At 43.0% G+C, this 26,499-nt stretch overlaps 1 protein-coding gene across 1 annotated transcript in view; it reads right to left on the reverse strand.

The window, feature by feature from the left end:
• The window catches only part of ADGRV1 (adhesion G protein-coupled receptor V1), a 568,898-nt gene extending 557,133 nt beyond the window's left edge, over positions 1 to 11,765 (reverse strand). The window contains exons 1-6 of the mRNA XM_062211963.1: positions 11,759 to 11,765; positions 10,879 to 11,063; positions 8,629 to 8,778; positions 7,519 to 7,614; positions 5,985 to 6,089; positions 4,228 to 4,341 (exon numbers count right to left, since the gene is read on the reverse strand). Of these exons, the coding sequence (XP_062067947.1) occupies positions 4,228 to 4,341; positions 5,985 to 6,089; positions 7,519 to 7,614; positions 8,629 to 8,778; positions 10,879 to 11,063; positions 11,759 to 11,765 (657 nt within the window). The remainder of the gene's footprint in view (positions 1 to 4,227; positions 4,342 to 5,984; positions 6,090 to 7,518; positions 7,615 to 8,628; positions 8,779 to 10,878; positions 11,064 to 11,758) is intronic.
• Positions 11,766 to 26,499: the final 14,734 nt, after the last annotated feature.

Here is a 26,499-nt window from a genome sequence, read left to right on the forward strand (position 1 = left end):
TTTGTTGCTTCTATTGGACTACTTGGCTTGATACCTGTTCTCTAACCTCCCTCTATTCCTCCCACACACCCACCCTTGCCAAATTCTATTAACTACTATTCTCAACTGAGATTAATTTTTTATTTCAACATGTAAGAGACAACATAAGGCATGCTCACTTTGATTTTCTCATTTGCATGGAGTATCTTTATTCTGGCCTTTCAACTTTCAGTGTGTTTGTGTATCTTCATTGGTGAAGTCAGTTTCCTGCAGGCAGTGTTTTGTTGGGTCTTATTTAATCCAGTCAGTCTATCTTTTAATTGGGGAATTCAATATATTTACATTCAACGTCATATTGATAAGTAATGACTTATTCCTGCCATTTTAACCATTTCTTCTATTTATCTTAAATATTCTTTGTTCTACTAGGTTTCATACTTTCACAAGTTTTTGTGATGGTTGCTGGCTTTCTTTTGCATCTATATGCAAAATTCTCTTAGCATGTTTTGGAAGGCTGGTGTGGTGGTGATGAATCCCCTCAGCCTTTGCTTGCCTTGGGAAGTCTTTCTCCTTCATTTATGGAAGGTAACTTCTCTGGGAAAAGCACCCTCAGTTAGCAGGTAGTTTCTTTCAGAAGTAGGACCACATTCCATTCCCTCCTGGCCTGTAAGCCTTCTGTTGAAAACCTTGCTGTTGATCCGAGTTCCCTTAAAATTGACCAAGTATGTCTCTTGCAAATTTTAACATTCTTTTTTTTGACAGGCAGAGTTAGAGAGAGACAGAGAAATGTCTTCCTTCCGTTAGTTCATCCACCAAATGGCTGCTATGGCCGGCGTGCTGCGCCGATCTGAAGCCAGGAGCCAGATGCTTCCTTCTGGTCTCCCACGTGGGCGCAGGGCCCAAGGACCTGGGCCACAGCAGAGAGCTGGACTGGAAGAGGAGCAACCAGGACTAGAACCCAGGGTGCCAGCACCGCAGGTGGAGGATTAGCCGAGTGAGCCACTGCACCGGCCAAAATTCTCTCCTTACATTGCACTTTTTAAACCGTCTATAATGTGTTGTGGTATAGAACTTGTTCAGTTTATTCAGGGTCCGATGGGCTTCCTGTACTTAAATATCCATCTCTTTCCTCAGATTGGTAACGTTTTCAGCTATTATGTCATTGAGTAGATTCTCTAAACCTCCAATCCCCTTTGCCTTCAGAAGTCCTGACAATTAAACACCTGTGCTTTTGAAGGTGTTCCAAGTCACCTTTCATCTCTTTGCTTTTTCTGTGATATTTTAAATGTTGGGGGCCAGTGCTGTGGTACGGCGGCTTATGCCATGGCCTGCACCACCAGCATCCCATACGGGCACCATTTCAAGTCCAGCTGCTCTGCTTCCTGGCCACCTCCTTGCTAATGCACCTGGGTTGGGGAATGCAGGCAGCGGAGAATGGCCCAAGTCCTGGGCCCCTGCACCCACGTGGGAGACCCAGAAGAAACCGACTCCAGCCTGACCCAGACTAGCCATATGGCAAGTTGGGGAGTGCACCAGTGGATAGAAGACCTCTATCCACCTCTCTGTAACTTTCAAGTGAATAAATCTAAAAACACAAGACGACAACACCTTCCAAAACAAGATGTCTTCAAGTTCATATATTCTTTCTTCTGCTCAATCTAGTACGTTGGGGCATTAAACTTGGACTATCCACTTCTTCATTTCCAAGATTTCTATTTGATTCTCTCAAGATTTCTACACCTTTGCTGATTTTTCATATCGTGCGTATCTTCCTGATTCCATTCAACTGTCCATATTCATTTTTTGAGCATCCTTCTAATCATTCTTTTGAATTCTTTGTCAAACACTTCATCAATCTCTTTTTTGGGGTTCTGTTCCTAAAGCATTATTGTGTTCCTTTGGGGTATCATACGGCCTTGCTTTTTTCTACTTCCTGTGTTCCTAACACTGTTATTTGTGCAACTGGCAGATTAGCTGTTTTTTTATATTTAAGGTACACAAACCACACTTTTCATATACAGAGATTCAGAAACAGTGATACTGCTCACCCTATCTTTTCCCACCCACATTCCAACTCTTCTTCCTCCTCTCCTATTCCCACTCAATTTGTACAAAGATTTTCAGTTTACTTTATAGTCATAAGATTGTAGCTCTCATAGGATAAGGTTTTCTCCTAAAAATGTCTTCAGGTGTCAGTTGGGTAAGTTATTTTAGCTCTACCTCAACTTGGATGCTGTAGTAGAGTCTCCCTGTATCTCCTTCCATGGAAATTGATAGCAGCAACAGCTGGAGCATGGTGTGCTCCTCTCATACACAGCAGGAGTGCATGGGACTTGATAGCAATTCACAGGGCAGGGTCCAGAACTGTGTAAGTGTCAGCCCTCAGTCCATCGTGGTCAGGGAACTTGTATGAGAGCCAGCATGGAGTCTGGCAAGGGTCTCTCAGGTACCAGTATTGGCAGGGGCTTCGTCAGGGTCGTAGTAGCACTGGCCTGATGTCCAGCAGAGGAACACAAACCCTCTCAGTGCAGCCCTAGCTTTCTATACAGGGTCTTGGCATCCACCTGTCTTCCTTACCCCTAAGATACTCTTTCCATTTTATGCTGCTGAGTGTCTGGAAGGAGTGGAGTGAGTAGATAGCTAGGTCACCCCACAAGTCCATTGCCAGTACAGCATCAGATAAGTCCAAGGACCACTTTGCCATCTGCTGTCTGCTTCTGAGGTGGACTTTCAGCCTGAGGCCACTGCATCCAGCTGCCAGGGATGCTGGTGAACTCGTCCATCCAACAGACTGGGGCCATGAGTCTCCACGTGGAGGAAGGGCAGGTCCAGTGATTCTGTCCACAGGCACTGACCTGGGATAGCAACTGTCATCATCTTCCCAGTGAGTGTATCAGATCCAACACAGCCTGTGCTTGCTCTGGTGCCCTAGACCTCAGTGACTAGAGTCTTGCTCCTTGCTGTCTATCCACGGCTGGGGAAAAAGTGCTGAAGGCAGTCTCTTGGCTGCCCAGTCCGATACAGCTGGGTTACACCCGAGTCATGCAGGTACATTGACCTGTAGTATCTTGCAGATGCACAGCACACCTGCAGGAGACTAGAGGTGAAACAGGCTGAAACAGCTGACCCATCAAGGAAGCTCTGGGGCAGACCCAGAGGCTCCATCTGTGAGGGTTACCCCAGAGAAAGGCCTTTGGCCTTGATCGTGTGCTAGGTCTCGCTGCAGCAGGCCCAGCTGAGCTTCACGGCAAAGCTCTAGATTCACTTCCCCCAAGACTCCCCCAGAAGCTGGAGTCTTGTTTCACTGCCTGACAGAGGCGACAATAGTGAAGGAGATCTTTGGCTGAGATTCAGTCTGGAGCGACTGACCTGGGAGTGGAGGCTGCTGGGCCCTGTGTGTCTCTATCACCACAGCCAGCCTGAAACTGGGGTCACAGCCTACTGTATGTACCTTCTCCCCTCTCCCTACTCAAAGAGGGAGGCATCCATCTATATACTGCACTACTTGGAGCTCAAGGAGAAAGAACACAGTGACTCTTTTCTTTCTGCCATGTTCAATGCATCTTTTACTAATAGACTAAACCAGGCACTTGCTTCCTTGGCTCTTGTGATGGGACTTGATGCTTGAATGGCTGTTCAAATTGCTGTTTTGTGAGATCCCCAGAGCACCTTATTCAGCCACCATTTTGCTCAGCTTCTCTCATCTGGTCGTCCATGAAGTTCGTGTCCTTCTGTGCCTGGCTTATTTCAACAAATATACCGACCTCCAGTTCCATCCATGTTGCTGCAAACAACAGATTTTCATCCTCTTTAGAGCTAAATCTTATTTTTTATTCATCAGGTTCCCAACACTTAGGTTCTTTCTATTTCTTGGCTGAACAATGCTGCAATTAACATGGCAGTACTTGGGGCCAGCACCGTAGTGCAGCAGGTTAACACCCTGGCCTGAAGCGCCGGCATCCCATATGGGCACAGGTTCAAGACCCGGCTGCTCCTCTTCCGATCCAGCTCTCTGCCATGGCCTGGGAAAGCAACAGAAGATGGTCCAAGTGCTTGGGCCCTCACCCACATGAGAGTCTCAGAAGAAGCTCCAGGCTGTTTATACCTTAAATATGAGAGGCAACAATACACTAACTCAACAAAGGACTGTGTTCTTGAGTAACTGCAAGAACCAAACACAATGTAATACTTGACATAACATAGCATGTGAGAGTCCTTGTCTCATTCAAGTATTTAACTTTATCCCACCTCATCATCAAGTACTGTGAGGGTAAGAAGTACAGTGGCTTCCCCAGGGGGAAAGGTGATGTTTCCTTTAACTGGACTCAAGTCTTCTTCAGGGGCATTTGGGCCACCTTCCACCTGTAAAGAAGCACACAAGATCCATAACAAAAACTACGTATCTCCATTGAGAAAGCATTGTCCTCATGTCAGCTGTCAATCAGAACCTTAAACGTATATTCCAAGAATTATATCCAACTTGTTTGGAAGACCATTCCTCTAATTGTCAAGACATAATATTTATGGAGTTTGACCACAATTACATTATACTGCATGGTTTCTAGGATATCTTTTTTTAACTCCTAACCATTATATTAGTCTGGGAAGAGTTAGGGAAAAAATGGCAGAGGAAACTCCACATAAATTAGAGACAGTGTAGACCCACATGGAGGGTGTAGACACACACAACTCAGGACCCCAGCAGTCAAGAGCCTCAGAACCAGCTTTGGAGAGATGAAACCAGGCTGTAACAACCCATGCCACTGGTAATAAAGCAATGGGAAGAGTCTGGCATGGGTCCAGCCTAGAGCCCTGTAGAGGACAGTATACCTGCCAACTGAAAGGAAAAAATTAGGGACACGTTTTTCTCCCCCTAACCAGCTGGCGCTGGCATCCTGTAACTAGCCAGTAGAGAACTGGAGCTGTTGTAGATATACACAACAGCATGTTCGCACACGCAGCAACCAGCTGAGAGCAGACACCCACTTCCAGTCCAGCTTCCAGCTAACGCACCTAGGAAGGCAGTGAAGGGTGGTCCAAGTACTTAGGTCCCTGCCACCCATGTAGGAGACCCAGATGATGCTCCTTACTTCTAGTTCTGGCCTGGCCTAGCTCCCAGCCCCTGTAGTCATTTAAGAAATGAACCAGTAGATGGACGATCTCTGTCACTCTTTCAAATAAGTGAAGGTTAATAACAAGAGAAAATGACATAACGGTAGGCAATGCAGGGCCACTGAGCCCCCCACCTACAGCCTATGCATTCACAATTCATCCTGTGATGGCTCACAATCCCCAACAGATGGCAACTGCTTCAGCACCCAGTGACAGTACTGAAGCTGGAAGTACAAATGGAGAAGACTGCATATTAAGTAATCTTACAGAAGCGTCAATAATCCATGGATATTCTTTCATGTCTATCCTTAAAAATGGGTATCATGAAGGTTTCATGAATTTTATAAAGTTAACATTAACATTCTATTTTGTGAGTTATCTTATATCTAGATAAAATGATATATTGAATTTTATGTAAGCACAATATATATATAGGCAGCAAGAAAATATTTTTTGTTAACCATGACATTTAATGGTTAATAAAAATAGTATTTTGAGGGGCTGGCACTGTGATATGGCAGGTGAGGCCACCACCTGTGACACTGGCATCTCATATAGGCCCCAGTTTGAGTTCCGGCTGCTCCCCTTCTGGTCCAGCTCCCTGCTGGTCTGGGGAAGCAGTGGAAGATGGCCCAAGACCCTGGGCCCCTGCACCCACATGGGAGACCCAGAAGAGGCTCCTGGCTCTAGACTGGTCCAGCTCTAGCCATTTTGGCCATATGAAGACTGAACCAGTGGATGGAAGATCTCCAATGCTTTCAAATAAATTTTTTTAAAAAAATATTTTTTAAGTCTCATGTTTATTATACCAAGGTTATTGACGTTTAAAACACTAGCCATCTGGTAGGGACTCTGAAGCACTACAATGGAAAACAATTTCAAAGTCAACTCACCTGGAAAGTCACAGTGACCATTCCATAGGTTCCCTTTTCCCTGATGAGAGTAAGGGATACGGACTCCTCTCTGCCTCTGGGTTCACGCACTGTGATGGAAGAAGGCTATGGAGGAAGAGAAAGCACAGGCAATGAGGGGGTAGGAGGTGGTAAATCCGTGACCTTAGAACTGCTAAATATGGAGTGAGCACTGGGCTGGTGCTCACGATAAGATGCATCACGATAAGATGCTCTCTGGGATGCCTGCATCCCATACTGGAGTGCTTGGGGGTTTGAGTCCTGGCTCCACTCCCAATTTCAGCCTTCTATGCACGTGTGCTCTCCAAGACAGCAGGTGATGCCTCAAGTAGATGAGTTCCTGCCACCTTCATGGGAGACCTGGATTGAGCCCCTAGTTCTCAAATTTGGACTTGGAGCAACCCCAGTCATTGCAGGCATTTAGGAAGTGAGCCAGTGGATGAGGGTGCACACACACACTCACTAGTTCCCCTACTCTCCTCCCTCTATCATTCAAACAGACATGACTAACTTCATTCATGTTTGTAAATGACAATATAATGGAAGTTGCCAAATATGTACTGAAATGAGGTTAGGCAAATATCCCTTTTAATATAGACACTGCATCTATAAAGATCACATTTACAGCATAGCTTGTTTCAAAGATAATTTAAGGTATTAAGAACATGGCATACAATACATCCAAATGTAACAGTGATCTGGATGGGAAGATAATAAAAAGCTGGAAAATATTGTATTATATCTTATAATTCATAACATGTTTTATAAAGACTATTTCAGGACCATTATTACAGCCTAAATCTTATTAACCATATCCAATTGTATTGTATTTTATTTTAAGAGCTGGAAACACTTTCAAGGAGAGATCTTATCATGTGAGTTTTTCTAAAGGTAAAAATCGTCTGAACATAGGACTGCCAGAGATGCAGGAATTTGTTGCTAAGGGACAGAAAATAAACTGCTGAGCAAAGCTGAGGTGGAAGAGAAGCACTGTAACCCTCGGGAAGTATTAATGAATGGGAAAACCTCTGGGGGCAGTGACTGACTACAGGATTCTGAAGCACTGTAATGTCTGCTACTCAACTTTAAGTTAGTTGTAGGTTTTCTTGGTACTCTTTCAATGTGCTTTCTCGTCTCCCAGTCACTCAAATTTTCAGGACAGTCTGACAGACAGTGCTTTCGGTTTTCAGTGACATTTGGGGAAATCAAGCAAAAGGCCCTTTGTTAGAGATCCGAGTTAGAGATCTGAACAAGGGATGTAATACGTCAGGTGACGTGATCATCAGCAGGAGGGCAGAACAAGAGATGACCATGAGATCATACAAGACCCCTCAAATCAGAGCAATCTCAGGGAGAACCAATGGATCTACAGAATTTGGGATATAAACAAGGCTAAATCAAGTTTTATTTACACATCAAAATGATGTTAGCACCTAACATCACTAAACTGTCATAATCGGAACAATTAACAAACTGATATTTAACAGTCACTAGAGCCATCATATTGTAGTCATACCATATTAAATGAAATAATCCCAAAGGCATTGTCATTTGATAGTATAGTCACAGTAACAGTCCTTGGCCATCCAAGTTTCACATTTGATGGAGGTTTCTGGAAAGAAAAAAAAGCCCAAAAATAAAAAGTTAAAAATTTGAGGAAACAAAGTCATCATTTTAATGGAATTTGTCCTCAAGTATTCAGAATATGAATAAAAGCAGTCATTTAATGAACAGATTGAGAGAATATGTTCAAAGCTGAGATACAGCAAAGAAGTTTCAAATCAAAATGTTCATGATTTCAAAGCACTAATCATGAAGATTCTTAATATAGGTTTGAGTAATTCTAAGTAGTCCTTGGCTGTTATAAATTATATTACTGTAACAATACTATTACAGAAAAATAGGCATTATGAAATTTTGTTCAAATGTTGAGTTTTTCTTATACTCTAGGAAGTGCTAAAACTTATTTTATAAATGATAGAATCAAAGAAAATATTAAGGCAATTTTTCTTACAAAAATGGATAGTTTTCAGCAATACTTCTTTTGGTATCAGCAGCAGCATAGAAGAACGATTTTATAAACACAAAATATAACCGTTTCAAGATCATCTTCCTGAAAATTTTAGTCCTACTGAAGCTCTTTTTCTAAAAAGAATTCTCAACGCCCTCCAGAAAAAATAACTACAATGGTGTTATCCCTAATGGCCTGAACAGAACAGATCAAGCCATACAGTTTAATTGCATCTCAGGCTATTCAAGTTCTCTTTCCCAAGTGAACTCTGAATGTACTCTAGACACAGGCACCTCTCACTTCCATGCCTGCTCTTTAGTATCCTGCACCTTTGAACTCAGAAGTCAGAGTCCTCCTTTGTGCAGAGAGCAGGGAAGGTAAAGGGGAGACAGTTTTCTAGAGCATCTGTCATGGCAAACCTTAAAGTAGCTGAATGATTCCAGAAACCAGCTCTAGAATGCTCCCAACTAGAGACAACTGATGAGACCGCCAAAATGATCATGAGATGATCAGTTCTGGCCTCTGAAAAAGATCGCCAGTTACCTGGTTTATCTCTAGACGCACAGATTTTTATAGAGCTTTAAGATTTGTGCAAGTTGAGGGAGAAGGGCTCACCTGCAACGTTAGATGAAAAATAAAGATCTCGTCAGGCTCTGGTAAGTCATCATCACAGACTGCTATGTACACTGTCCTGTTTGTCTCTCCAGCAGGTATGAAAGCCGCAGCGACTGTGTCAACGAAGTCACCGGTGTCTTCTCCATAGAGCTATTAAAGGCAAAATACATCCTTCTTACTTAACATAAATGGATGTTAACTGGAGCAGTCAAGAGAAAACACAAGAATCAAGTGGACAGGATGTACAGAGACATAAACCACAAATATCTGATCAAAACCAACATCAGAGAAAAATTCTATCCTAAAGCATCTCTTTATGCTGTGAAAAGAGAGTCATTACATAGAAATATAACAACTACATAGGAAAATAATGCTGTGGGGTCTTTTATAATTGAGCTGGAGCAGGTGACCGCAAGGCTAACAAGTAGAATACTTGCAGCTAAAACTCTCATGAAGAGCCAGAAGGAGTCTACAAAAACAACAACAAAAAAATCACACTTCTTCCCTATCAGTTTTATAGAAATTGCTCTCTAGAACTCAACCTGAGGTCATGTTTATACTCATGCTCAACTCCAGTAAAGACCCAACTCCTTTAGCATTCTAAACCTCTGTCATTAGAATGCACTCCTTCACTTTTTATCTTATTCTGTAAATTCAGCATTGCTAAGAAGATCCCATAGGAGTAATAATTATGAAATTATAAAGGAACCATTTCTTGTGCAAATCAAAATGAGATTCCACTCAAAGAGCTCAAAATGAATAATCTACCAACTAGAAAACCCCTTATGTGGTACAAAAAATGACCTGTACATGTAAATTTTGGTCAACTCCAAGTTCTTATTTATCAAAATAAATCAAGGGGACAGGTGTTGTGTTGTAGTAGGTAAAGCCACAGTCTGCAATGCTGGAATCCTAGATGGGTACCAGTTTGTGTCCCAGCTACTCCACTTCTGATCCAGCTCCCTACTAATGGCCTGGGGAAGGCAGAAGCTGACCCCAGTTCTTGGGTGCCCACCATCCACATGCAAGACCTGGCCCACTCTCAGCAATTGCAGACATCTAGGGAGTGAACCAGGATATGGAAAATCTTTATCTCTGACTTTCAAATAGATAAAAACCATTTTAAAAAACATGCATTTGAGAAATTAAAGAACTCAAGGATATTTGAATGTTGTACTCATTCTTACTGTAGAAAACGGCAGTTTTTCTCAAAAGCCACCGAGACAAATAGAAAAGTGCAACAAGCCAACCTGCGAAGATCATTTCAACCAAAAACTGAATATTCATAACAAAATTTGGAAGCAATATCAATGAGAAGTAATTGAAAAAGTGATATGACACTATCAAAAAGTTCAGAAAACTGCCGGCACCGTGGCTCAACAGGCTAATCCTCCGCCTTGTGGCACCGGCACACCAGGTTCTAGTCCCGGTTGGGGCACCAGATCCTGTCCCAGTTGCCCCTCTTCCAGGCCAGCTCTCTGCTATGGCCCGGGAGTGCAGTGGAGGATGGCCCAAGTCCTTGGGCCCTGCACCCCATGGGAGACCAGGATAAGCACCTGGCTCCTGGCTTCGGATCAGCGTGGTGCACCAGCCGCAGCACGCCTACCACGGTGGCCATTGGAGGGTGAACCAACGGCAATAAGGAAGACCTTTCTCTGTCTCTCTCTCTCTCACTGTCCACTCTGTCAAAAAATAAATAAATAAAATAAATTAAATTTTAAAAAGTTCAGAAGACAAAATTATATCAAAATTGTAAGAAAATCAAATATTTGAACTGAAATTCAATATATACATGTCAATTATCAACCTACAAAATTATAATTTATTTGTTTCATAGTTTTTCTGTTTTTGCAGTCTTTCATGATGTGATAATTTAATCTAATAGTTTAAAAACCTGGAACTAGAGAAAGACCTGAACTTGGATAAAGCTCCTGGCTTTATCCTTTATCCTCCTGGCCCACACCTGGCCATTGCAGCCACCTGGGCAGTAAACCAGCAGATGGAAGACCTCTGTTCAACTCTGACTTCCAAATAAATCACTCAAAGTAAATAAAGTATTGTCATCAAATGTACATGGATAGGTCAGAGCACTAAATATACCAGATAGGAACAACAGTATTTTCTACAAGTCATTTATTACAATGAAAGTTGTAATCAACATTTTGAACTGTAAAAAAAAAAATCATTGCCACTGAAATTAAGAAATTTTATGTGTATTTCAGTACGAACAGAACTACAATCGTTTCTTACCGATACAATCGCAGTAACATTTGCTGGCTCTCCTACCCTTTCAATGACTAGACGAATAACAGTTGTACTTGTTTCATTAACAGCAAATTCTGTTGGTCCAGCAAATCTTATTTCTGTTCCTCCAGCAACAAAGGGAATGAGCAAAGCTGAAAGAAGATTCACTAACAAAGATGCAGAGGGCATCCCTACAGGAAAAAAAAAAGAAAATTATTCAAACATCTCATATTTCCATTAGTTTGGTTAGTAAACAAGTAAGATATAACTGTCAAATAAAAGCCATTAACTCAAATGTGACAATGGGAGTTAAAAATCATTATCTTACGGTTGTTTTACTATTTATACCTTTTTTTCTTTAGTTCCTATACCAATAAATTAGTTTATTAGTAGTGTATTTACAACCATATTTTTTCTAAGAAAAATTTAAGCAGCAACATGGAAAGTTAGTCAATCTTTCCCCCACATGAAACTGCAAAACACCAGACCCAAAAAAAAAATCAAACAGTTGAAGATAAAGCTTCAATAAATGGGTTTCTTAATCAGAACCTACATTTTTCCTTAAATTTATTATATTTGAGAATCTCCAGTGTTTCGTTATTGCAAGTAACTGATAAATCTTTCAAAGAGGTCTATTTCTAAGACAAATTTCTTCCAATAGCTAAAATAGAAGAACCACTTCCTACAACACATCCATGTTGCTGTAAAATAAGCAGTTCAGCAAAGTGTGATTTCCTTCTTGCCCAAAACTTTGATTACTGTCTTCTGACTACAGTCTGTGTGTATGTGAGTCAGTGCTTGCACAAGCACTACAGTGCAGGGGCCTCTTGAAAGTACTGCTTTGTAATGTAGATAGACCACCAAAAATGCACACAATGCAGCTCACGGATCATTAGGGTTCCAATGGATCTGTGGGATCAGTCACACGAACATAACAAGTTCATGCATTTTAAAGGAGAGTTGCATTGCAACCTAGCCCATGAGCGGAATGTTTCCTCTTCATTGTTACATTAGACAAGTAAAAAATTCATGTACATGGAATTTCTACTTGGCAACACATACTTTTGGGGACCAACCAATACTTGTGTTCTTGATATATTTTAAGATTTAGAAACAATGTTCAATTATATTTAAACAAGGTACTTTGAGATTGCTCATGAGGTTACACGTGCTTTTGACTGCAAAATCCAGACAGGGCTGCAGAGTTCAGATGGAGTTCAAGAGAGGACGTGGGTCAAAAGGAACAGAGATTCTGGAAGACTGTCCCTTTTAAGCAACCTGCCATGAGGCTTAGGGACTTGGGAGAAGAAATAAGACAGTTCTCCTTCCCTGGCTACAAAACTCCTTCCGGACTTCCACTCCAGCAACATTCGTGGAAGGAAAGAGAGAGAAGACAGCAAAAAGAGAAGGAAAAAGGGCAAAGCATGGGTGAGATGTTTCCCCATGCTTCCTTGGGTAGCAGCTGCTGATCCACAGCAGGGTCAACTCGAGAACATCTTTCCTGTGATTCTAAAGCCACAATGATTTCGTGCCACAGTCATGGCAACCAGGGGGAAGGAAATGGGCTGGAGATGGTGAAGCAGGCACACAATTCAGGGGGGCAAGAAAGTAGCCAACAAGGCCTTGCAAAGAAAAGGATCAATTCTGGTCTGTGGTCTTGCAAGAAATCTTCAAAATCCCTGCACAGGAGATACGCAAGCACCTCGAGCTGAGAAAAAAGACGACACCTGAAGTTCAAAATCAATGAGAAGGGGATTACAGCACAAGGAAGGGTTCCTGAGCAACTGACAATAGTTCTCAAAGCACGTCCCGCAGAAGCAACTCAGACACCTGCTGAGGCGCTAGTCGCCACTCAAATTCTGACCTGGCTGGGCTAGGCTGGGGCTTAGAACTCTGCATTTAACAAGCAGCCCTGCTGATCCGGATTAACTGGTCCTTAGGTTGTGCTCTGAAAAGCACCATCCTGGAATGTGGAAACAAAGTGAAGGCACACAACTGGCAGCTGCAACTACTCAACTTTCCAGTACCATCCTCCGGCTGCACACCCACTGCAGGCTTCCCCAGGTGTCTGCACATTCTGACACTGCATTTTATGGTTCCATGCATGCCACACACACACACACACACACACAAAGGTACTTTATAACTTTTCTTTAGGGTGTGTCAAGACACACACAAGGAAGTCTATAGTGGATATTTAGCCCCCACATCTCTGCAAGTAAGACAGAGATGCAAGTATCACTAGCCCCATTTGAGAGCTAGGGGAACTAAGGCACCGACAGGTTAGGCAGCAGATGTAGTCAGCTAAGCAGCTATGTTAGACATAAAAATCATGTATGAACATGGGGAGGGATCCTGAAACCCTCCTCCAGGGGTGAAACCAAGGACTCTGGTCTCTGCAAGGACCCACTCAAGACCAACCACTTCTCAGTTTAACTTGTCAAGTATTCTGATAACATGGGAGCTCAGTGAAACTTTAGAAAAGTTGGGTCGCCAGCGCTGTGGCTTAACAGGCTAATCCTCCACCTTGCAGCGCCGGCACACCGGGTTCTAGTCCCGGTCGGGGCGCCGGAGTCTATCCCGGTTGCCCCTCTTCCAGGCCAGCTCTCTGCTATGGCCCAGGAAGGCAGTGGAGGATGGCCCAAGTGCTTGTGCCCTGCACCCGCATGGGAGACCAGGAGAAGCACCTGGCTCCTGGCTTCAAATCAGCACGATGAGCCAGCCGCAGCGGCCATTGGAGGGTGAACCAATGGCAAAGGAAGACCTTTCTCTCTGTCTCTCTCACTATCCACTCTGCCTGTCAATAAAAAAAAAGTTGGGTCTACAGTATCTGTGCAGAGAGCCCAAAGGTATGCAAATCCCAGATATCAATCACAAACACCAATCGTGAGTAACAAGGCCACATCACCAGTGTCCCTCATGACTTAGGGATAAAAGCCTAAACCAGGAAGAAAGGGTACCAACATGTTTCCTTGGCCTGTTCCTCGCTTGGAACACATTTCAATACCTCTTGCTTTACCATCCCTACTTTTGTCTCTCTGAACTGTAATTCACTCCTCTGTTGGCAAAAAAAAAAAAAAAAAAAAAAACTAAAGCAAGCCAGTAGCCACCAATGACTTACAGCAGGATTTGAATCCATGAGTTCACCTGCAAATTCTCTACCAAATCACAACACTGCCTACAAAATACACATCTCCATCGATAGATCATTTGTTTTCAAGCACTCAAGTATTTTAAACACATGTGTAATAACCAAAACATTCATAAAACTGCTTCATTATGAACCTCCTCAAAGCATGTGTCTGATTCATTCAGGTTAACATTTTATTTACTTAAATGACACTACAGTTCTCCTGAATACTTTAAATATTTAGCAGCATGTTTGAATGTCAGGACTAATTTTGAGCTCAATTGATGCATTCTTACAGTTTCCCAGGCAATTGGAGCACCAAGACCTGATGTTTAAGTCATTATTTTCATTTTAAATTGGCTTACATCACTGAGTTTTGAGATTATGCAAACTGAACAAACAAGCATGATTGGAAATGCCTCCAACTTTGTGACATCATCGATAATTGCATCTCCGGTTCTTTCATCTTTTCATGCTGCAGGAAAAGTTGAAGTTGGCATTCAATGGAAATCACAAGATGATCTTCCACCTTGCGGCGCCGGCATACCGGGTTCTAGTCCCGGTCGGGGCGCCGGATTCTGTCCTGGTTGCCCCTCTTCCAGGCCAGCTCTCTGCTATGGCCCCGGAAGGCAGTGAAGGATGGCCCAAGTGCTTGGGCCCTGCACCCGCATAGGAGACCAGGAAAAGCACCTGGCTCCTGGCTTCGGATCAGCGCGATGCGCCGGCCGCAGCGGCCATTAGAGGGTGAACCAACGGCAAAAAGGAAGACCTTTCTCTCTCTCTCTCTCACTATCCACTCTGCCTGTCAAAAAAAAAAAAAAAAAGAAAGAAAGAAAAAAGAAATCACAAGATGAAGAAAAGCTTTGAAAATGAAGTTCCCATTAAGAGAAAGGCATAATTACAGAAATGCTGATAATTTTTCGAGTGACTAGGTACAATGTCCTCTAGCATACTAATAATCCAAACTTTGAAATTCTTTTCTATTAAACTCAGAAGATCAGGCATTAATAAGATTACTGATACTAATATTTCAAGCCACTCTGATTAATTTAATAGAAACTTCACATGCCCCATCAGAAAATTTATGCTAAATTTCCTTATAAGATGAATTCTAACACATATCTAAAAATCATAATGTGCATGGTTCATACTCTGTCAGAACTGTGAAAGAACAATTCAGCATGCTAACAGCCTGCTTCCTCCCCATCACAGCAAGATACTCCAATAGGGGCTGGCACCCTGGCATACTAGGAAAAGCTGCCGCCTGGGGTGCTGGCATCCCATATGGGCACTAGTTCGATCCTGGTCTGCTCCACTTCTAATCCAGCTCTCTGCTAAGGTGCTTGGGAAAGCAGCCAAGAATGGCTCAAGTGCTTGAGCCCCTGCACCCACATGGGAAACCCAGAAGAGTCTTCTGGCTCCCATCTGGCCCAGAGCCTGTAGTTGCAGCCATTTAGGGAGTGAACCAGCAGATGGAAGGTTTCTCTGCCTCTCCCTCTGTAACTCTAACTTTCAGATAAAGTGAACCTTTAAAAGTAGACAAATTCAGATTCTTCAGATACTCTGAGTATTCAATTCTTCCCATTTTCAACTATCATCTGGGTTCTCCTCCCACTTCTGCTCATCAACATAACTCAAAGGAAATGAAAACTGTTCTCGCCAATAGGTCTCTTATCTCTTGGTAGATCTCATCATCTTGAGATAGCATGAGATTTAGGTTGCTTTCCTGCTTCTTATGAACTGAATGATGGTATTAAGTTTTGAGAGTTCTGATAGCACTCAGGCGTACTTGCATTCTAGCATTCATTTTTAGTCGAACATGTCATCTAATCCTGCCAAAAAATACTTGAATAAAATCTAGGCTATAGTACAGCAGCTCTCATAGTACAGGAACAAACAGTGCTCTCAGAAGAACAGTTTATAGTTTAACATAACATTTGAATATCGAGTGTCTGCTATGCATTGTATAACACCTGTGTCAATCACTGAGCACATAGACACAGATGAGATATGGTTGGGGTTGGAGCCAGAGCTGTGGCACAGTAGGGGAAGCCTCCACCTGTGGTGCCAGCATCCCACATGGGTGCTTTTTTCTGGCCCAGCTGCTGCTCTTCTGAACCAGCTCTATGCTTGTGGCCCGGGAAAGCAGTGGAAAGATGGCCCAAATGCTTGGGGCCCTGTACCTATGTGGGACACACAAAACTCCTGGCTTCAGATCAGCTCAGCTCCAGTTATTGCGGCCATTTGGGGAGTGAACCAGCAGATGGAAGACTTTTCTCTCCCCATAACTCAACCTCTCAAATCTTTAAAATGTGTGTGGTCCTTGTCTCCAACACTCACAGGGATGGACATACAAATTAGACCAAAGCTCACAGGGATGGACATACAAATTAGACCAGAGTCATCAAATCCAAGATGCAATGCTATTCTGAGATGTTTGCTTTATGTACAGTGATGAAGAGTCCCTCTACTGCTGGATTTGGGATTGTGACAAGTAGGGCTGGGATTTCACATGATTTGGAAATGAAGCCAACACAGTGGAGGACAGAGCCAAGAGGCCAAAAGGAGCCATATCTTGATAATGCATCTTAAGTTTCTAAGTCCAGCTTTATCCTAGATTTTTTTGTTAATGAGGCAAAAAGTTGCTTTTCTCACTGCTTGATTTGGTTTGGGTTAAATTTTTCACTTAATTTTTATTTAAAGATTTGTGAGGCAGAGCCACCAAGGGAGAGACAAAGGTCACCCATCTGCTGGTTCATTCCCCAAATGGCCTCAGTGGCTGGAGCTGGGCTGATCCAAGCCAGGAGCTTCTTCCAGGTCTCTCATATGGGTGCAGGGGCCCAAGCACTTAGGCCATCTTCCATTGCTTTCCCATGCCATTAGTAGAGAGCTGGATCAGAAGAGGAGCAGTCAGGGCACCAACCAGATCCCATTTGGGGTGCCAGCACCACAGGCAGAGGCTTAACCTACTATGCCCACAGCGCCAGCTCCTCCTTCACTTTCACCATCAATATTTATCCTTCAATCTCCACCCTGAGTCACTGAGAACTTATCTTAGTATAGACACCAAGTGGAAGGTCACCCTCTCCCTAGCATTTAACAGGAGGAGTTTCCTCTAAGCATTTGTGAAAGGACACATTAGCTATCTCTCCTATTCTCACACAATCATTACCACTGTTTTGCCCCTCCACCTGAATAGTAGCCACGATTTTATTTAGGACACAGATAAACCAAGAATGTCTTCAAAATGAAACACAGCAAGACAGCGGGGAACCTCAGCGACCAAGTCCTGAAAAGGTGCCCTTCCAATTGCCACCAAGGAACCCAAATATGTGCTTCTTTAAAATAGTTTGCCCTTATTCCTTTCTATTGTTTTCCAGGATGCCCCTTCTTTTCCTCTTAAAAAGAGTGAGTGTTTACTTGTTCAACTTCGTTCCTCATTTATACTACTTGGAATATAAACACTAAATGTCACACAGTTATGAATTGTCATACTGAATCCTGGTTACCTAGGATAATACCTTCCATCTTGCCTCATAAATGAGTGCCACAGGAAATGCGATTAATATGGGATAATATAAAATGAATGCAAGCACTATTTTAGGCCTCAATAACTCTGTAGAAGCTGAATAGAAAAGGATTGGAGGAAAAGACATGAGAATCAGGACTCAATGGATAAAAATGTCAAGGAAACCATAAGAGGGGTTGATGTTGTGGCACAGCAGGTTCATCCACCACCTCCAGCACCAGCACCCCTGGTGAGCACTGGTTCAAGTCTCGGCTGCTCCACTTCTGAATTAGCTCACTGCAAATGTGCCCGGAAAAGCAGGAGACCGCCCAAGTGTTCAGGCCCCTGCTGTCAATGTGAGAGACTCCAACTGAGCTCCAAGCTCTTGACTACAGCCTGGCCCAACTCCAGCTGTTGTGGCCATTTGGGGAGTGAACCAAGCAGATGATAAGTATCTCTAATACCTAACTCTGCCTTTCAGATAAATGTATCTTGAAAAAGAAGAAAAACATAAGACTTCAATTGATTTTGCAGTAACCAAACTTCTCAATTTGAAAGTTGGGGGCCAGCACTAGGTAAAGCTATTGCCTGCAGCACTGGAACCCCCTATGGGCATCTCCCATTGGAAGATGAACCTACCAGTTCAAGTCCCAGCTGCTCCACTTCCAATCCAGCTCTCCACTGTGGGCTGGGAAAGAAGATGGCTGCATCCGCATGGGAGACCCCAAGGAAGCTCCCAGCTTTGGACTGGCTCAGCTCTAGTCATTGTGGCCATTTGGGCAGTGAGCCAGCATATTGAAGACCTGTCTCTCCTTCTCTCTATATGTAACTCTACCTCTCCTATAACGGTTTGAAAGAAAAAAAAAAAAAAAGCAAACTCTGGCTTAAGTTTAGAAATAAACAACTGTGTACTATGAGGACCCGGACAAGACCAACATCTTGAATACAGAAGTGAAGGGACCCAGTGACCTTTCAGCATCAACTTTTGCCTTGTCAATGCTGTAACAAGCATCTTCCCACGGTGTGGCCACCAGGTAATTAATACTGAAAATATGATCCTAATGGAGCAAGGTTTTCAAGTTTAGAGTTACTTGAATTCTATTCCCTTCGCTAAAGGGCACCTTCAACTATAGAGTTACTCCTGTGGAACCAGAGAAGTTTCATCATTCATATCATCAATTATTTAGCCTCTAAGAATTCTTAATCTGTTATTCGTATTTGGCAAGTGCTTTCTTCCATATCAAAACAGAATGTAAATATTTGTAACGTCAAAAAAAAAACCCTCATGTTACAAGTAGAGACGATTTTTTAAATGGAAAAGGGAAGAGTCTCTTATGTATATTATGGTAATATTTTTACTCATTTTTTATTTTCCATTTAAGATTTTATTCACCTTTAAATAACATGTATGCAGCCAACATAATATTAAGGAGTGAAATATGAGCCTCCTCCTCAGCACCTTCCCCACCTGCCATATGCTTCCCTTATCCACAGTTTATCACCATTGTCAACTTCATGTGTATTTCTCAAGAGTCAGTCAACGCATATACAAACACGAACACATATGAATGCCTGCGATAGGTTTTGTTTTCTTCTGCAGACAGACTATAAGGATCCACACATCTTTCCAAGATGTTAACAGATTCCAGGCATCTACGCAGACAATTCTGTTGGGAATACATTTATTGTCTCAACTACACACCATCAACACTGTGTACTTCATCTATAAAATCATGTCTCCACTGAATTTCACTATACTATCAGTTCACTTTCCAAAGAAGCATAGACACAACTATGGTAATTCTCTTTCCTAAACCACACACTCAAACCTACATCAATCAGAGGTGCTTGTCCCCTACGCCTTGGACCACAGTCATTCTGGGATTTCCTGATTCTCTCGTGTTCAACCTCTGTTTCCTGATGTTTTCTTCTTCCTTGATTTACTCATCTGATCTAGAGAACATCCTCCAGTCACATTGTAACAACGGATGCATAGAGTTCAATGTTTTAGGTCTTCTATGTTAGGATTATGTAATCCTTCCACTTCACTGGGTCTAGAGTTGTAGGTAAAAATTATTTTGGAATTTTGGAAACCTTGCTCCACTTTTTAAGCTTCCAGTGTTGCTGTTAAGAAAGTCAATCATTTTGCCTCAAGTGTTGTATATGACCCATTTTGTCTGCTTGTTTGTATTGTTCTTTTTGGAAGTTCAAGTAAAATTTCATTTCTTGTAATTAATCTATTTTCATCCATTTGGCTGAATACTCAGTCCCCTTCAACCTGATACCTCCTTCAGACACGAAGTTTTCTTCAGTTATTTCACCCTACTATTTTGTTTTCCCACCTAAAAATCCTATAATTCTGATACTGATACTCTGAGACTGGTTCTCACTTTCTTATTTTTTTTCCTAATTTCCAATTCTTTGCTTTTGATTTTATGAGAATTCAATTCATTATTAAAATTTTTAAGGATATATTTGTTTACCTGACAGGCAATTAGAGAGCTAGGGAGAGCACGTGTGCTTCCATTGATTGGTTCACTCCCCAAATGGTCACAGCATCCAAGACTGAGCCAAACTGAAGCCAGGAACTCCATCAGTGTCTCCCACGTGAGCGCAGAGGCCCAAACTTGGGCTATTTTCTGCTGCTTTCCCAGGCACGTTAGCAAAGAGGTGGCTCAGAAATGGAGCAGCTGGACTGGAACCAAGGCCCACAAGGGATGCCATCATTGCAGTTGGCAGCTTCAGCTGCCACACCACAACACTGGCCATCAGCCCCATAAACACTGTGTCTTCTATTGAAGAATACTATATTTTTAAAGTGAAGTTCATGTCTAAGAATGCCGATTTCTCTTCCTGTTCTCTTCATAGCCTCTGTCACCTCTGAGGAGTTTGTCCTGGAGTCTATCTTCTGGACTAGATCTCTTCAGGTACCCGGTAATACTTTGGTCATCTGTGTACGCTTAAAGACAACCAAAATGGTGACTGACAAACTTGTTTTAAATTTTGTCGAACAAATCGATACAAATTACAGTGTTCAAGATTTTGTGACCACTTAAAATATGCATGAGTGAAGTTGAACATTTTTTCATGTGATCACTGTCTATAGAAAAGGAAGGAAGAAGGTAACCCATCTTCTTACAGTAGTGGGGAGGTAGGAGAAGGCATAGGGAATGAGAGCAAGAGACTTTTCACCCTGCCTTGCCTTGCCAAGGTCAGAGTCATCTTCCTCTTTGATTCCAATAGCACAGCCACAGACAGGAGGCTTACAAATATGAAGTATCCAGGAAGGCATATTTTGCCTGGTAGTTAAGACACCTGCATCCTGCACTGAAGTTCCCGGGTTCAACTCCCAGGATTCTAGCTTCTTACTACAATACATCAGGGAAGGCCGCAAGTGATGGCTGCTAACTGGGCCCCTGCCACCCACGTGGGAGATCTGGGTCAAGTTCCCAGCTCTGGACTTTGGCTTAGCTGGGTTATAGCCATTACAGGCATTTGGAGAACAAACCAGCAGGTGGGAGAGCTAATGATTTTTTTTAAGAATTATTTATATGAAACAGTTACAGAAAAAGTAGAGCCAGAGACAGAGAGGTCTTCCATTCCACTGGTTCACTCCCCCAATGACGGCAATGGCCAGAGCCGAGCTGATCCAAAGCCAGGAGCTTCTCCCGGATCTCCCACTCAAGTGCAGGGGCCCAAGGACTTGGGCCATCTTCTACTGCTTTCACAGGCCATAGCAGAGAGCTGGATTGGAAGAGGAGCAGACAGGACTCAAAACAGCACCCGTATGGGATGCCATTGCTGCAGACTGGGGCTTTAACCAGCTGCACCACAGTGCTTGCCCCATAGCTAATAAATTTTTAGAATTAAAAAGCATCTAAAATTTTGATTTAAAGCAAAAAAAAAATGACAGACTTTGAATTTCATATATGCACAGAACACAAACCCACTAAACATTTGAAGAAATGGACTTTGGGGCCAGTGCTGTGGCTCAGTGGGTTAAAGCCCCGTTCTGCAGTGCCAGCATGCTATATGGGTGCCAGTTTGTGTCCTGGCTGCTCCTGATCTAGCTCTCTGTATGACCTGGGAAAGCAGAAGATGGCCCAAGTATTTGGGCTCCCATATGGCAGACCAGAAGAAGCTCCAACCTCCTGGCTTTGGATCAGCACAGCTCTGGCCATTGTGGCCATTTGGAGAGTGAACCAACAGATGGAAGACCTGTCTATCTCTTTCAAAAAATAAGTCTTTAAAGAAATGGACCTTTGTTCAATCAACAAGAGCTTGCTGTACTGAACAATTTGTTGACTTGAAAGGCACAGTTACAGAGAAAAGGGGTGGGGAGGAGAGAGATCTTCCATTCACTGGTTTAACTCCCCAAATAGTCACAATGGCTGAGGCTAGGGCCAGAAGCTTCTTCTGGGTCTCCCATGTGAGTGTCAAGGGCCCAAGCACCGAGGCCATCTTCCATTGCTTTGCAGTACATTAGCAGGGAGCTGGATCAGAAGCAGAGCAGCTGGGGCATGAACAAGGGCCCATATGGTGTGCCTGCAATGCAGGCAGAGGCTTGATCTACTATGTCACAGCACCAGTCCCTTCTTCACTTTCAGCATCAATATTTATCCATCAATCCCCACCTGAGTCACTGAGAACACTGGGATGCCAGTGTAGCAAGTGGTAGCTTAACCCACTGTGCCACAGCGCCAGCCTCAGTGATAGTTTACTATTGATTAGTAATCCTGGACTTAGTGAAGTTACCTGTGAAGTTTTATCTTATGAAAGGTACAAGTTTCTGTTCAATGAAACAGATAATCCAGAGGTTACAAGCTTATTGTATGCATTAGCCAATTTTATACTTAAAAAAATGTTACCAAATTTTCTTATGAATCCTTGGCTCCTCAAATGCTCTCTAAACTAGGATTAACACCCTCTTAATTTCACTATTAAGTTATAGGTTCAAAACAGTCTTTGACATGTTCATTTATAGTTGTATGAGAATCACACTTGTAAACTTTTACGAAGTCTACTTTAATATAACAGTCTGTTTTTCAAGGTACAACACCTTGGTAGATCTATAATAGTTTGAGTATGCAAAAACTTTTTCAGAGAACATGCAGTTTGGACTAAAGCAACATTCATTAACTACAGAGTGGGTAAATACTTGATCCAAAACACAGTCTCAACTTCCCATTTCTGTCTTCTCCCCAAGTTTAAAGCTTGGCACTTTCCATGCCCGTATGCGTAAGTCACCAAGACAGACCACAGAAGGCATTCAAGCTGCTCACATCTGGATTGCACACCCCCACCTCCCCGACAGGAAGAGCATTCAACAGAAGCCTCACTTCTAGATGAGGGGAGCCTGCCTATGATCGCAGACTTCCATTGTGCTTCCTCTGGGGTCTTAACTACTCCAAATCATGTTAGGCACTGCAGAAACACAAGTCAAGATTTGTCCACAAGCCAACAAGCTTGTGTTTGACAGGGTCTCCATCCAAGAGCAGATGCTTGCCCCTTCACAACATAAGGGCCTTGTGCTCACTGCATTAAGACTTTGCCAGGCCAGTGGCCGTTAGATGGCACCCCTCCATCTACACAAATAGTCAGCAAATTATTTCCTGCATCATAAAGAGGCTTCAGGGTTTAAAAACAGAGGGTTGCCAGGGCCAGCACCATGGTACAGTGGGTTAATCCTCTGCCTGCAATGCTGGCATCCCATATGGGCGCTGGTTCTAGTCCCAGCTGCTCCTCTTCCAATCCAGCTCTCTGCTATGGTCTGTGAAAGCAGTAGAAGATGGTCCAAATCCGTAGGCTTGGTCCCTTGCACCAGCATGGGAGACTGGGAGAAATCTCCTGGCTTCGGACCAGCACAGCTCCGGCTGTTGCGGCCATCTGGGGAATAAACCAATGGAGGGAAGACCTTTCTCTTTGTCTCTCCCACTGTCTGTAACTCTACCTCTCAAATAAAATCTTAAAAAAAAAAAAAAAAAAAAAAAAAAAAAAAAAGATGGTTTCCACCTATCAATCTTCTCACACAGAGATGATTTGGTAAGTTTGCATAGATCTTAATGGCAAGTCAGAGAAATGTTCTTGGAATTAAGACCTCACTAAAAGCAGTTCTAGCTTGTTCTGGATAAACAAAATTTCCTGTCTTGCCCCTGAATGTCACTATTACCTAAAAAAAGAAAAAAAGAAAAGAAAAACCTTGTGTCTTCACTTTCTCTGATGCTCTGCTTTGCACCTGCATACTGGAAACTGTCCGTTTTCACTGAAGAACCAGAGATCCACCTCTTATCCCCGAATCCTTTGCCCTCACGGCAGGAAATTAAGACAGTAATGGCAGGAGCCCCTCATCATAAACAGAGCTGTCAACTCAGAATCCTGGACACTTAGGGTCTCTAGTCCAAACAGTGTTTACAAAATAAAGATCATTTTCATGATGTGAAACTGCAAAGTTTTCTGGATTACTTTCAAAAAAAAAAAAAAAAGAAAGAAAGAAAGAAAAAGAAACACACCAGAACTGGCAAATCCAAGTCCACAATTCTTCCTGGCATCAACCAGCTAAAGCCCAGCAGCACTCAGGGAGACAGAATGAGTTCTCCCACACCCTCTCGTGGTCTCCTCAGCAAAGGTCAAAGAATAAAATATTCTTTATAATAGAGTTACTCAAAGGTGGAAAAGCATAGTGTCACTCAAAGGTGGAAAAGCAGGCACTAATGTGTACAAGTGCACACACTTCACCCTGTAGGCTGCCTCCCTGCAGGAAGAATGTTATTTTATAGGACAATGGGAAGCATTCCTAGCAGTGCCTATGTGGGGACCCTACCACAGATCAAAGGAAGCCACCAGTTGGTCCCCACAAGTGCCCCCTGGTCTGTTCAGATTCCACAGCTCCAAAGCAGGAGACAACTGTCGTCTGCCCAGGGCTCTAGTCCCTGCCACCTTCTCAGCTGTTTGAGTCTGGAGTTATTTCTTTGGGTCTCTGGTTCCTTCAACCGGCAGCCAAAGAGCAGCTCCGGTGCAGGGGCAGTGGTGACCCCAGTAAGAGGGATCCACCCCTGTGCCCTATGCACTGCTGGGTTCCAGGCCCTAGACTTCCCATCTGCACATGATCACAGGGATCCAGGGAAACCATGTTGGGCATTCTGGCCGTCCCGTGGAAGGCCCACCTGTTCCACCCACCTGCCTTCCCACCACCATCAACAGCAGCACGATTAGAGAGAACTGAAACACTAAGAACCTAGGAAAGTCTGAGAAGAATGAAAAACCCAACCACAGACTTCAAGTCTGAAGAGGAATGCATTGCAACATTGTTGTTGAAAGGATAAGGTGGCAGAGCCTCTGATGGTCCTGGATGAACCCCAAGACCTCAACCAGAGCTGCAGCCACCTGTGCACTGTAACCAGTGTGGGAAGCTTGGGTCAAGGGAAAATCTGAGAAAGTCGATAGTGGCAGCACTTTCACCTGCTTGGGTCACCCCAGACAGGGAATAGAGTACTTTCCAGACTGGGGAAAAAAAGTCTGAGCTCCATTTACAACAAGGTAAGGCTTCCTCCAGGTTAAAAAGGAGAAGATGCAAAGGGCAGAAAACCAAAACGCAAATCACAAGGCCCTGGGAAACAAGGCCACAGCCACACCCAAGCCCAGAACCATCCTTGGCTTAAACACCACAAATCTTTCCTTTTTAAAAGAAAAAAGAATTTGAAAGTCAATTAAAAACAGGAAGGAGATGGATCTTTTTATCTGCTGGTTCAGTACCCAAATAGCTGCAAGGGCAGGGGCTGGGTCACGGTAAAGCCAAGAGCCTAGAACTCTGGGTGTCCCCATTAGGTTTCAAGAGCCCAGGCACTTGAACCTTCTTCCACTGCTTTTCTAGGTGCATTAGCAAGGAGCCAGACTGAAGTGCAATGGCTGGGACTCCAACCGGTGCTTATATGGGATGCCAGCATCACAGGCAGGGGCTTAACCTACTGTTCCACATCACCAGTCCCCACACAAGTCTTTCAGCCACCTAACTGTTGAGGCCACCATGACTATGTCTTGGTTTGTGCAGTATGTATTAATCATTTTCATAGCAACATGGAAAAACACCTAACAGTTTGACTAAAGTCAACATTTCATACAAGTCTTTGCTTTTGCCTCATGTCCCTTTTCTGCTTCAGAATCTCTTCTAAGATGCCACATTATATCTAATCATCATATCTCCTTAGGCTCCTCTTAGCTGTGCCATTTCTTAGACTTATCTCTGATGACCTTGGAATTTTTGAAGAATACTACTCAGGTTATTTTGTAGAATGTCCTTTAGTTGGGATCTATCTGATACACTCTCATATAGTTAGACCTGGGTGCCTATTTGAGGGATGACAAAAGAGGCTAAGTGACATCCTGTCACATCAAACAAAGGAACTCACTATTAGCATGACTGACAGTGAGCTAGTAAGCTTAATTGCCTGGTTGAAGTTGTATCTGCCAGAGTCCTCCATCACAAAGATACTCTCCCCACCTCCCTTTTCCATTCCATGTTCTTTGCAAGGAAGTCACTACAAGCAGTAGCCTTCTCTCCCTACTTTTAAAGATTCTATTGTGTTTTTTTAAAGGATCAACTGCACAGCCCTTGTTCCCCATACCCATTCATCCATTATTAAAAACTGTGCCAGGTACTGAAACATACTCTAGAAGTTTTATTATAAATTTCTGCATTGGAATCTAATCCAAAGACACAATCTAATCCAAAGACACAAGGGGAGTCTAATGTAATTAATAAGACATAGGGTCATTGTAGTATACATTTATGAATATGTTCACAAATATATTAGTTGGCAATTTGTCAGAAGCATGTCTAAAGTTCTTAGTTTCTTCTGCTGATAAAATTATTGATCCTAGTATTGTGGTTGTAGCAAGGCTGGTACCTGAATCTTGTCCAAGCATCCAGCAATCTCCCTGACTGCTGATTCTTACTACATTTCCTAAACCAGTCTAGTATAATTCTAAGACT

This window comes from Lepus europaeus, chromosome 15 (genome assembly GCF_033115175.1).
Source record: "Lepus europaeus isolate LE1 chromosome 15, mLepTim1.pri, whole genome shotgun sequence".
NCBI lineage: Eukaryota > Metazoa > Chordata > Mammalia > Lagomorpha > Leporidae > Lepus > Lepus europaeus.